This window comes from Ixodes scapularis, unplaced genomic scaffold, assembly GCF_016920785.2.
Source record: "Ixodes scapularis isolate PalLabHiFi unplaced genomic scaffold, ASM1692078v2 PGA_scaffold5__190_contigs__length_132052651, whole genome shotgun sequence".
Classification (NCBI taxonomy): Eukaryota; Metazoa; Arthropoda; class Arachnida; order Ixodida; family Ixodidae; genus Ixodes; species Ixodes scapularis.
The window spans coordinates 130,160,077-130,173,751 of NW_024609880.1; the positions used below are offsets into that span (position 1 = coordinate 130,160,077).

At 43.6% G+C, this 13,675-nt stretch overlaps 1 protein-coding gene across 1 annotated transcript in view; it reads left to right on the plus strand.

Moving 5' to 3' along the window:
- LOC8030427 (growth hormone-regulated TBC protein 1) overlaps positions 1-12,187 on the plus strand; it is a 28,054-nt gene extending 15,867 nt beyond the window's left edge. Inside the window, exons 8-9 of the mRNA XM_029984534.4 lie at positions 3,352-3,537; positions 6,530-12,187. Coding sequence (XP_029840394.1) covers positions 3,352-3,537; positions 6,530-6,640 — 297 coding nt within the window. The 3' untranslated portion in view covers positions 6,641-12,187. The remainder of the gene's footprint in view (positions 1-3,351; positions 3,538-6,529) is intronic.
- Positions 12,188-13,675: the final 1,488 nt, after the last annotated feature.

Consider the following 13,675-nt stretch of genomic DNA (forward strand, 5'->3'; position numbering starts at 1 on the left):
TCGTCCTTGAGGCCGTACTCTAAGCGTCGTTTTTGAGGTCGTCTTAGAAGTCGTCCTTGAGGTCATCCTAGACGTCGTCCTCTAGGTATCGTCCTCGAGGTCGTCCTAGGCGTTGCCCTAGAAGTCGTCCTTGAGGTTGTCCTAGGCGTCCTATAGGCATTGTCTTCGAGGTTGTCCTAGAGGTCGTCCTTGAGGTCATCCTAGACGTCGTAAAGAACAGCTTCGTTGGTCCTCCATCTTCACGTTTGGAGTGTGTGTTTTTGCTCAGACCGCTTCCGCGCTCCTCATTCGTGTACTAAACGTTGCATATAAAAGGGATAACTGGTTGCCTCTATCATCTGTAGACTTTCTTGTAAATTACGTATGTGGCGAATACACGCACTGGCACTCAAACAGCAAGTCAGCGGGAGGACGAGCAGAACAGTGGGAATGTCCTGCTGAGCGAAACAGCTTCTAAACCGTTGTGCTAGAATGCACCCAAGCAATTGACTTCAGAGGAAACTTTTTCGTTTTATGCTCTTGCGCTCTATTTTTGTCATTCACTTTTTTTTATTAATCTCCTAAACAAGCTTTTTTTTTGTTCAGTCATGCCTGTTTGTGTAAAGGTTAATTAAGTGCATATGTATGAGCAGGGATGGTATAAATGGTATGAAGTTTTCAATACTTTGCATTTGTAGCTTTTTTCAGATAAAGCAGATTTGTACTCTGTTGAGTATTGGAATACTTTTGTTCGCTAAACAGGGACTTGGAACATTTCTATTTTCTAATAATGAAAACTGTAGTCAGTAGTGTTCTTTATTTCATACCGTACGATTGCATCGTGAAATGGTTTTGTTTTAAACTTATGGAATGTGTGATTTAGGTTGTTAAAATGCTCAACATTTTTTTTTTTTTCATGAGATGTGCTTTTTTTTGACTCTGCCTTCTATTGTAAATCCATGAGAGCAACCAACCCGCTACCAGAACTGTTCTTAATAGCTGCCATTCAAATATTTTTTTATGCTATGCGCTCGGAAATGCCCGCCCCCCCACAGGCGGTGGGGGGGTGGGCGTTGACTCAGGATATTACGGTAGTTACTTGACCCACAAGCACCTGCTTTGTGGAGAGGATGCCCCACAGTGTGAACATTGTGGGGAACCCCCGACAGTTCTTCACATTCTGTGGCTCTGTCCTGGCCTCGAGCAGAACCAGCGCACCATCTTTCCAGACTTTTATGCACACCATATTCCGTTTCATTGTGCGTTTTTTTTGGTTGAGCATCCCATTGTTCTGTTTGATCATGTCTATAACTTCTTGTCAAAAACAGGCTACCATTTTTAGGCTTTTGTCGTGCACCTTTTTGACTACTTTTGTCCAAGCTTTATCTCACGACTTTAAGATGCTACTTTGACTGCTAACTTCCTGTAATGTTAGACGCAATGAATACCCTTGTTTGGCGCAGTATGGCCATTGTAGCTTTTGTTCCATCATTCCCCTAATCATCATCAGCAACAGCTAATTGGTATGTTTGAAATGGAACCTCTGCTGTTTGAGGGGTTGGGCAGTGTGCGAAGCCTTGAGGCCGTCCTCTAAGCGTCGTCCTCGAGGTCGTCTTAGAAGTCGTCCTTGAGGTCATCCTAGACGTCGTCCTCTAGGTATCGTCCTAGACGTCGTCCTAGACATCGTCCTCTAGGCGTTGTCCTAGAGGTCGTCCTTGAGGTTGTACTAGGCGTTGTTCTCTAGACGTCTTCCTTGAGGTCGTTCTAGAATTCGTCCCTGAGGTTGTCCTAGATGTCGTCCTTGAGGCCGTACTCTAAGCGTCGTTTTTGAGGTCGTCTTAGAAGTCGTCCTTGAGGTCATCCTAGACGTCGTCCTCTAGGTATCGTCCTCGAGGTCGTCCTAGGCGTTGCCCTAGAAGTCGTCCTTGAGGTTGTCCTAGGCGTCCTATAGGCATTGTCTTCGAGGTTGTCCTAGAGGTCGTCCTTGAGGTCATCCTAGACGTCGTAAAGAACAGCTTCGTTGGTCCTCCATCTTCACGTTTGGAGTGTGTGTTTTTGCTCAGACCGCTTCCGCGCTCCTCATTCGTGTACTAAACGTTGCATATAAAAGGGATAACTGGTTGCCTCTATCATCTGTAGACTTTCTTGTAAATTACGTATGTGGCGAATACACGCACTGGCACTCAAACAGCAAGTCAGCGGGAGGACGAGCAGAACAGTGGGAATGTCCTGCTGAGCGAAACAGCTTCTAAACCGTTGTGCTAGAATGCACCCAAGCAATTGACTTCAGAGGAAACTTTTTCGTTTTATGCTCTTGCGCTCTATTTTTGTCATTCACTTTTTTTTATTAATCTCCTAAACAAGCTTTTTTTTTGTTCAGTCATGCCTGTTTGTGTAAAGGTTAATTAAGTGCATATGTATGAGCAGGGATGGTATAAATGGTATGAAGTTTTCAATACTTTGCATTTGTAGCTTTTTTCAGATAAAGCAGATTTGTACTCTGTTGAGTATTGGAATACTTTTGTTCGCTAAACAGGGACTTGGAACATTTCTATTTTCTAATAATGAAAACTGTAGTCAGTAGTGTTCTTTATTTCATACCGTACGATTGCATCGTGAAATGGTTTTGTTTTAAACTTATGGAATGTGTGATTTAGGTTGTTAAAATGCTCAACATTTTTTTTTTTTTCATGAGATGTGCTTTTTTTTGACTCTGCCTTCTATTGTAAATCCATGAGAGCAACCAACCCGCTACCAGAACTGTTCTTAATAGCTGCCATTCAAATATTTTTTTATGCTATGCGCTCGGAAATGCCCGCCCCCCCACAGGCGGTGGGGGGGTGGGCGTTGACTCAGGATATTACGGTAGTTACTTGACCCACAAGCACCTGCTTTGTGGAGAGGATGCCCCACAGTGTGAACATTGTGGGGAACCCCCGACAGTTCTTCACATTCTGTGGCTCTGTCCTGGCCTCGAGCAGAACCAGCGCACCATCTTTCCAGACTTTTATGCACACCATATTCCGTTTCATTGTGCGTTTTTTTTGGTTGAGCATCCCATTGTTCTGTTTGATCATGTCTATAACTTCTTGTCAAAAACAGGCTACCATTTTTAGGCTTTTGTCGTGCACCTTTTTGACTACTTTTGTCCAAGCTTTATCTCACGACTTTAAGATGCTACTTTGACTGCTAACTTCCTGTAATGTTAGACGCAATGAATACCCTTGTTTGGCGCAGTATGACCATTGTAGCTTTTGTTCCATCATTCCCCTAATCATCATCAGCAACAGCTAATTGGTATGTTTGAAATGGAACCTCTGCTGTTTGAGGGGTTGGGCAGTGTGCGAAGTGGGCTGCCTTCTTCCATGGCAGACGGTGCTTCGCATCTGGGACTGCTTGTTTTCGGAGGGCTCTAAGGTGCTCTTCCGGGTGGCCCTGACCCTCGTGGCCAAGAACCAGCAGCAGATACTGGATGCCCCGGGCTTCGCAGAGATCACGGCCGTCTTCAAAGACATGGTGTCTGGCAGCGTGGTCACGGACTGCCACGCCTTCATGCTGGCAAGTGGCATCCACTGTTCACACCTCTGGGGTTTCACAAAATTCTGTAGAGAAAAAGGCCTTTTGTTCCTTTGCAAGCATGATGCGGTGATATGGGATAAATTGGACAAATAAATGTGCAATCTAAATTGCAGATGTAAAGCGTCCTGGCACAAATTAATTTATGTGCTAAAATAGTATGTGTTTAGAACTTTGCTTTTATTTTACACTTTTTAAAATTAGATGTGTAAGCAGTGGCATCACTAGGGTCAGTGGCACCTCCCCCCCCCTTCTCTTTCACTGCCCAGCTGCAACCCCTAAGCACTGCGCCCCCCCTTCTGATACCACTGTGTGTGAGTTAGCTCGTTTTGATAATTCCTCAACAATCTGACGAAGGTCTAACGAAATGCAAAGCTCTCGAACTGTCAATGATGACACCTCCGCGACGCTCAGATTTGTAGCTCTACTTCCAAAAACATTGATCTCTCTCTGTATATATTTTTTTAATTGGTTAAATTTGAATAATATGATCCTTGTTTTAATTTTTGAACCATGTCCTTCCTCAGCAAGGTTGTAAATTGGGCTAGTGGATATTCATGGAACATGATGGTGAACAGTGCTCAAAAGGATGCGACACAAGGAATGAAACGGAACAAAACAAACAAATTGGCCGTCAGTTGTTGTTTATACAGCAGGAGTTTATTCTACCAGAGTATGGCGACATTCTTATAGATTATCCACTGTAGATGAGAAATTTAGTCGGAGAGATTGACTGCTAGCCTGGTGTCTTTAGCGTGCATCATGCAGTAGTGATACACAACCGCACACTATACTCCGCGACAACTTTTCTTGGCAATACAGTGGAAGGTGCAGGCCCACGTCCCCTCTCCCATTTTGAGTGTACGCAGGCTCTCTTTCTCTTCCATTTCCGGGGAGAGGAGGAGAGCCCGCGCACACTCAAAATGGGAGAGGGGACGCGGGCCTGTACCTTTCACTGTATTGCCAAGAAAAGTTGTCGCGGAGTATAGTACGGTGCTCATCCAGATCGAAACAAGCAGGGGTGGGGATTGAACCCAGGACCCCTGGGTTCTGCAGCGCGAGCTTTCGCTCCACGTGCTTCGAGCTGGTGTGCGCTAGCCCACCCGGCCACCGGTCCCCCCAACACAAAACACACATCTGCTGACTCAAAACTGGAATATAATAAAGAGAAAGAAGTGGAACCAGGCAGCAAAATAAGCGAGTAAAAGGCAAGAAAAACATAAGACAAAGCACATGAATTTTAATTGGTAGTTCGGAAACATCCTCCAAAATTTCCCTCCAACCTTCCGCGGTACGAGGGGTGATCAATAAATTTTGCCTCCTAAGCTGTAACTTATTATTCAGTGATGGAATTGAAAGATGTTAGAATCAAATGAAAGTTTGGGATCTCCTCTTTCTCAAGAGCACGTGACTTTTCGATATAATGCTCACCGGCGGCATTGCACTTCCACTTCCGTTGCACTGCTCTCCGCATGCCTCCGTAGATGATTGAGGGCGGCTGTTGACGGCACCAAAGGTGTACTGTATCGGCAACCTCGTCGTTGGACGTAAGCCATGTACGTTTCGGACGTTCCTTCATCTTGGAAAACAGCCAAAAGTCTGATGGGGCAAGCTCCGGGCTGTAAGATGTATGAGGCAGAACACCTAGGAACCGCAGCTCCTCCATCACGTCAATGGTGCGTAAACAGCCGCCCTAAACCAGTAGCACACCGGTAGCAGAAGTGCATCGCCGCCGGTGTGGTGTATATTGAAAAGTTGTGTGCTGCTGGGAAAGAGGAGATTCCAAGACTTTCATTTCCATCACTGAATAAAAAAGTTAGGAGGTAGGGCTTGTTGATCACCCCTCGTAGAAAGTAAAAATATGAGTTTTTTTTTTATAGTGCTACAGTGTCAGCCAGTCATCTGTAGCACTTTCGAAAAGGGGCTTACACTTTTACATTCCGTTTCTGAATCACCAGTTAAATTTCACGTACCTTGTACTACATTTTTCTGGCCATCTCTTTTTTTTTTTACTTTTACTTCAGTTTATTTTGCTACCTGGTTCCTCTTTTTCCTCTTTCTTTGGTATATTTCAGTTGCGAGTCAGCGTGTGTGTTCTGTGTTCGTTCTGGTGTCCTGTCGTTTTGAGCATTGTTTATCATCATGTCCTATCTCATTTGAAGCTTGCCATTGTTGCAACAGGTATGGTTTGGATCCACTTTTAGTACCAATAGGATAAAATATTAAGGAACATGTTAAGTCTGCTCCTTCTCCCTATCCCACAGTTTAAGTTTCAAACTACAAGTGCAGCTACTCGTAGCGATGATCGCCTGCACTGTTGCACCATTCCATTGGTCACTGCACCGTCTGCCTTTCCTTTTTTGAGATTTTATTTTGGGAGAGCCATGCAGCCACTCGAATTGAACCAAGCCAAAGCTGTACAAAACAGTGGAAATGAAAATCGCATCATGGAGCACAATAAAGTTACTTGTGCTCTAAGAAAAAGAAAAAAGAAAAGCACATAGAGCAGACTCGAGTGTCTGTCTCTGGTGACACTCCTGTCTATCTAAGCGCGCAGTCTGGAGCATGGAGTTCGGTGGTCGAGTGCATCAGCGCACTGCAGCTCGAAGCACGTGGAGATAAAGCTTGCACTACAGAACCCAGGGATCCTGGGTCCAATCCCCACCCTCGCCCATTTCGACCTGAATGAGTACCATACTGGCATGTGGTCATGTATGATACATGATGGATGGTAAAGACTGTGCATCATGCAGTCGTACTGCACTGGCTAAGTTTCCCATCTACAGCTTGAACCAGTGTCGCCGCACCTCAGTGGCAGACAGACTTTATGCTGCATAAACACAAACTTCAAATTTGGTTATTTGGTTTGGAGTTCACATGCCCAATGCCAACGAGATGTTCGTACCACACAGCGTGGTACTAAATTTTTGGCATTGCACATTATATAGTGCCCCGAACTGTCTTCAATGTGCAGGCAATCTTCCGGGAACCCAAGCGCTTGAAGCGCGCTCACATCGAAGAGCTGCGGACAACGTGCAGAGCGAAAGTGGAACAGGAGCAGAAGCTCCTTCGTGCCTCCAGATGACCTCGAGTGACAAGCAACCCTCCTGGCGAACCGCGTCTAGTCGACCAAGGTCCGCGCCGCGTCTTCCTCGCTCGTCCGTCGACTCGGGTCGCTCCACAGTTGTCCGCAGAAACAAATCCAGCGCTTCTCCACAGCGGTGGCCGAGAATCACGACGCACAAATGCAAACAAACGTGGTGGACTGCCTCTGGCAATCCGACCTTTGCAGCCTTGGTGTCGGGTTGCATGAACCAACGTCGTAGTTGCCACTCTCGTCTCTTGCCTTTCCAATTGCAAAAGTCTGGCTATTACGAGCCTCGGCGTGCGAGAGATTTTTTGTGATGTTGGTGTTCTCTGTCACTTTAGACGTCTTTTGTCTGGGCCATGAAGTCGAGAGTTGTACGGAGTGGTGACATGATGTTGAGAACCGCTCGCTTTGACTTTGAACTGTTCCAGTTTGTCCCTGTTGAAATTTTGCAGTTCTGACGTTGGAGCTGGATTGACAAATTCACACTCTGTGTAACCTGTGTAGCACTTGTAACTAAGGTCGATAAAAGGCACTTGTAATTAAGGTCCACGAAAGAATTTGTGACAATGAAAAAAATAGAGACAAGTTAGTCCGGTTGCACGAGTTCGCCAATGAGTGGTGCACCTGTAACTAAGGCCTGTGAAAGGTCCTTGTGATTAAGGTTTATGTAAGAGTTTAGAGCGATGAAGAAATAGGGACATGCTAGTCGGGTCGCGTGAGTTTACCAATAAGTGGACGCGCAAGGGTGTTCCGAAAGAATTTGAGGGAAGCACATTACTTGTGGTTTTGTGGCTGGCACGCTATTCGTTACTGGCTGCAAGCTGAGAGTGCTGGCCATGGGCGGCCAAACTTCGCAAGAGTGCGTCGTCTTCCAAGCGCGCAGTGGAGCGTTGCCTGGATGATTTGAAGACCGAACTCTAATCGCTCAGAATCGCTACATATACTTTGTTATTTCCCGAAAGGTGTAGTTCCGGCAGTTTGGTAACCTTGACGTCTGCTTGTCCTTTGTTTACATACTTGGGACAATCATGAATTCAATCGTTTCACTAGTTTGTAGATGCACACTGGGTGAATTGTTTTGATAGAATTTGACACTGAGACAATACAGAAACTTTTCTACGGGACTTTTATATTTCTGGAGCGGTATGAGCTGGAAAGTTTTCTAAAGTGTCCAATCTTTTTCACAATGTCTGCTTTCTGTAGTTCAATGCACGAGTTTGACATTGATCCGACTTCCTCCTAGTGATGACTGTTTTCTAAATTCCTTAAGTATAATTCTAGATTTTTAGTTTAAAGGTGAATTTGTGTTATGGCTTTTATTTGAGTGTTTTAATTCCCACACATTAAACTGCAGTCCAAGTGAAGCTAAAGGTCGTAATTCGTGGTGAGCGTGAAAAATGTAGTCGTGCTATTACCCTATTATGCAGTACTATAATCTGCCTGCAATATTTGAAATCAAGTTTTTATTTTATTTTTGAATTCTTGGTTTCAGCCATTTTTCAGTCTTTGTTTTATTAACAGGCCATGGCTTTTCTTTATTGTTTAGTTTTTTCTTTAATGTTGTAGTTTGGTTGAAGATGTTTGTTATAATTATTTACAAAACCTTATTGGTGGGCTGAAGCATCCACATTTTTTTATTGTGTTTTGAAGCTGTACAAAAGTTTTATGCTAATTGAAAGCATTTCTTTTTGTAATATTGAGCTGGATTTTTGCACTGGTGAGTAACAATTGGTATATCATTTATCAGTCTTGCCCCACTCAGGTTAACTCAATCCTACCACATTTTTTCTCGTAAACTGTTTGTTGAACTTCCACTAGTGCCACAATCTGGGTTCTGCATTCGAGGCCAACAGTGTTACAAAGTTTTACTCCACGTGTTCACATACCAGCTAGTAATATGAAAGCCATCTGTCTTTATTTATTTCAGAAGTGACGGTTTGAGTTTTAATCTAATAAATTATAATTGGCAAGTCTCCTACTTTCAGCTGAAAAGAGCAAAAGTGACTGTTTGAGTTTTAATTTAATAAATTATAATTGGCAAGTCTCCTACTTTCAGCTGAAGAGAGCAAATCATTTTGAGTGAACTACAGTAAAATACTGCAGAAGCACCCCCTTTGTTGAAGCACCAACTGCTAACATCTCCCAAACTTGGGAATTGTGGAAATTATATGTTAAGCGCCCGATTTGGCCGGACGAGCGGCCATTGTCTAAATTAATCCAGTTTTCAGTGAAAGTTGGATGGATGCTTCCTGGTATTTTACGGTACATATATGACATCCTCCCCTGCTACCTAGCATTGTCTTTTATTGCTCTTTATTGAGACAATTGTTAAAAAAAAATAAATACATTAATGTCAATGATTACCACTGCATTGGATGACAATGCTCAAATTTTTACCATGGTAGAGTGTACATTCTTACAGTCCTGGCTCATGACTAGAACGGGACCCTTTGGAACATGGCATTGTTATACTCTCAGTATTTTTGTGTTTCTACACTTGCAAGGTTTGCTTCCCCGTTCCATTCCTGGTATGTGTGTTATGGAGGAACCGGAAGCAAAACCATGTGTCGCTATTTCATGTTCATGAAGCTAAGGTTTAGGTAGGGTTGTGTGAATATTATAATTTTCGAGTAATATGCTTTTCGATATTCGCTCCGACATGAAGTGCAATATTCATACTTTTTGCAGTGTTGATCGTGGCAAGCTGGCCTTGTTGAGTGTGCTTCTCACCAATCACATGTGCACTGCGGCGAAGCAATACGCGCAGAGCTCGCGGGTACATGCTTCTCCGCAGTGCAAAGATGCTCGACGAGGGATGTGCTCAACATGTCTAATCCGCTGCGATTATGCAAGAGTATGTTAGGCAGCTATGTCCTGACAACCCATGCTCATCATTCGTGCTTTTTTTTTTTGTGAAATTTCTAATTGAAGAAAGAATATTTTTGTATAGCAGGCAGATTTATAAATCCCTTCCATTAGAATAGCTGCAAGAATTTTGTCTCCTATGTGCCACAATTCAAAAATATTGCTATATTAAAATTACCTGAGCTTAGAAGTGTACAAGTGGAATGTTGGGAACACCCTTTTACAAGTTCCGCTGAATTTCCGTCTAGGCATGGTGCATGGTAGTGAAAGGCTGGTGAAGAAACTATTTGATATTCGATCTGAGAATATACAGCCAAAACCACTCTTCACTTCGAATTCGCTTTGAACTCAAAATCCACTATTCACACGTGACTAGTTATTTAAACATGTATTTTTGGTTAGCAGCCTTTCTTTTTCTTAATTACAATGGTGCTTAAAAGTAAAAAAAGATGTCATAAATAGGCTTGTCTGTTTTTTTCTCTCTGAGTGACAACTGGAGGTGTATATAATTCGCTTTAAGTTTGATACAAACAATTCTGGTTTCTTAGACAATGCATGGGCAATATGGCAAGAGGAGGCAAGAAGTTTTGAACTTTGTTCCTTCTGGAGATGGGAGGCTGAATTTTAGGAGAATGGTCACGGTGCTTGGAAATCTAAGATGGGTCTTGGGTTTCTGTGGTATCTAGTTCTTAAATTATTCAGTCACTTCGTCAATACTACTGTCTGGAATCACCGTGTAGGCTACATCTTGTGTTTTATCTAAAATGAACCTAAACTCGAAAGGGCTGCAATTTTCCCAGATAATGATTCCATACGACAGCTTGCGAATTGATAAAAGTGCCATTGACACCATCCCTACTATATTGTCCTTGCTAGCTTTGAAGTTTGTGGCAATAGTTGAATTTCATGCTACATTTATAGCTCTACGAAGGCTCGTGCCACCATTTTGCCACATGGCCTTGATTTTTGTGTGGACTGCTCCGCTGCAGTTGGTTGCGTATGCTCCAAATGATATAGCTTTACAATCGGACTTGACATTGCACTTTGTTATCATACACAACCATTTTAAGAGTATGGAATGCTTTATCTATTGCCCAAAGAACTTCATTTTATGAGACCATTGTCGATTGCTCCTCTCCTGTAATTATTTGTTTGTTTTACACTTCTACAAGAAGTAGTCATGTTCCAAACCATTCCCTTGTGATGGCATAGTTCCTGTAGTGTGGACAACTTGAAGGTCGTTTGGCTTATGAAGTGTTTTACCTTCACTTTGGATTGCATCTCTCTCTCCCTCGAAAGAGGATTTAATGGCTTTGTTTTTCTACATCGCTGAAAATATTTTTTTTTTTTTCTTTTCTGATGACCAAAAATAAACTGATTTCAGCATTTGTATTGGCAGCTCTCGAGTAGTGCACATACAATATTGCAGAAGAACAGAGTTCCTTTTAACTAAACTGTGATAAAATATATTCATCTTTTTTTTTTATTGCTCAGTAAAGCTTTATACAGTTTGTTTCAAACATGGGAAGTTGTGTACAAGTGTGTATACCTTTGACTTGATTATACTAGCTTGTTTGAATAATATGCTGCTATTGTCAACTCTTCCTGAACCGACTTCGAGACTTTTATTATTCAAGCATCGAGTGCCTAACATTGCCAACGGTCACTGAGAGGACATAAATTACAGCTACCTGTTGCATTTGAGTAGTCCCCAGCACAAATTTGCCGTCTTAATGATGTGTTTACCGTATGCGTTGTGGGCAACCTGGGGATCCAAAGCATTGGACCGGGTGGCCTGCATGCCAAAATGTCCTTCCCACCGCGAGGGGCTCCAACTGGTCACGTGAGCGGCGCTCTGCTGCTGATTAAAGGCCGTCGAGGCGTATGCTTGGGGCCTCTTGGGATCAAGGCGCGGGTGATAACGGTCAATAAATGTCCACGTGTTGTTGAACCAGTGCTTTGTGTCATTCTCCGAGATGGGTAGCAGCGAGGGAATTCCTACAGCATGTGTCAATGTCTGTCATACAATGGGTGCACCATAAAAGCCAACAATCTCGTGCTGGAGGCAGACCAAATGCAAGAAATTTTCTACACCTTTTGCCATGCGAGAGGTGCATAGCTCAGCATTCTTGTGACATGCAAATGTGAATTGGGGGTGACGGGTCGTGGCCATTGTGCTTGGTTAGCAGCCTCAATTAAACCTAATACTTCTTTTGACCTCGAGACGTGTGTAAGGCCGTATAAAAAATAGAAGAATGTTTGGTGAAGTGCTTTTATTGACCTCTCCTCGTAGATAGTGGTTATTGTGTTTCCAGCACATGGATAAAGTGCCTGCAGTTTGAGCACAGCCAACAGTGCCACCTACAGTGATAGCATAATTGTATGGTGGGGAATTTTGTCGGTTTATCACTAGAACTTGGATGACTGGCTGATTGTAAAAACTAGTAGATCCAACTATTGAAAGTTCTTTCGAGTTGGATAAAGTTCCTTTACGTGGAAGCTGCTGGGAAGTCGTGCACTGTAACATATGGCATTCTTTTGCAATTGTTGTGTACTACAAGTCGCACAAAAAAGTATTGTGTAGCATCTTGCAATCAATGTAACGTGTGATGGATCTTGTTTTTTATGTAACATTCTGACTGGAATAAATGGAGGTTTTGACCAGGTTGACATTTCTGATCCTGCGTGATTGCAATTACATCTTTAAAGGAGAACATCCACGCCTTGTCCATAGCATATTTATAAGCCTGTCAGATTTCCGCTTCTCCAGCTCCACTCCTTCACTCTCAACTCACGGAAGGCTTGGGCACTTGGTTCAATTAGCCGTCATCAAGGCGACGGGCAATTCAACAAAGTGCCCAGGCCTCCTGTGTGTTGAAAGGGAAGGAGTGTCAGTTCAATGGGTTTAGTCACCTAACCAACCTATATGGAAATTAGTTGGTTGATGAGCAAAGGGCTTTGCTGTTTTCCACTTGCAGGGGTGATCACTCATTTTAAACGAGGCTTACTTGGTGGTATGTCGTTATATGAAATCTCGTGATATATATTCCAGAAGAAGGCAAACATTTTTCTGGCAAGTCGGCTTGCTGGAGAAAAGTTCGCTGGAATGAAGCTCAATGAAGTAAGGCTCAACACTCTTTTGAGAGAACTGTAAAAAGCTTGCCTTAAATCTACCATTGAATTCATTCCTTTTTTTTTTTATTATTTCTGGAAAATTTTTTTACCAAACTCCCTTGTTGGTAAAAATTGCTTTTGTAATGGATAAGGAGCGTGCGACACCTAAAGGGGGCAGACCGATCCAGCCGATGTGCCCACCAAATGAGTCTGCTGGGAGTGGCACCGGGGTGTTGTCGCACCCCTCCTAATATCACTTCGCAGCCATTTGGATTGCGGCATCACTCGTTATGAACATCGAAGAACGATGAACATCGAATGAACATCGAAGAAGCATGAACATGATAAACCCTGCCGTTCTCACTGACAAAGGGTGTGGCTTATGCTCACGCTTCTCGCTGCCTGAATCGGTCTTCAGCGCTCATGAGTTACGCCGCAATGTGATTGGCTGCGGAGTGATAATGGGAGGCGTGCGACAAGACAGTGGCACCGTGGTGCGACTCCGGCTGGATCAGTGCACACCCTTTAGGTATTGCACACTCCCTATATAGCAAGGGTGTTTATGCACTGGTGAATCCAAGGGGAAAGTCCTGGGAACCTAAGCATCAACATCACTGAAATGGTTGATCGATGTTGTCACCTCCTCTTCCCCTCCCTTTTTGGCTGTGGGGAGCTGTACTGGATCTGCCCCCTGGGCCAACGGCTAGGGTATAGATCCCTTTCGAAGGTGTGCCCCCTGTTGGAAACTGTGGAATCCCTGCACAATGGCGGAAACAAAAGATGCCGCTAATGTTGGAACTCTAAAAGCTCCACAAATGACATTTCTAGCATATGTAATTTTAGAATTTCAAAATCTGTGATGTCGTTTGTTCCGCCATGGTGCAGTGCTTCCAACTTTTTAGCAATGAGCACGTTACTTTCGAAAGGGGTCTATTCTACCAGTCAAGCATGCCACTTCCAACTGCACTTTCCCCAAGGAGGTTTTAAGTACTGGGAGGGGGCACGTTGCAATATGTGGGAAGCCTAGTCAGAAAAAGTTTAGACGATGTT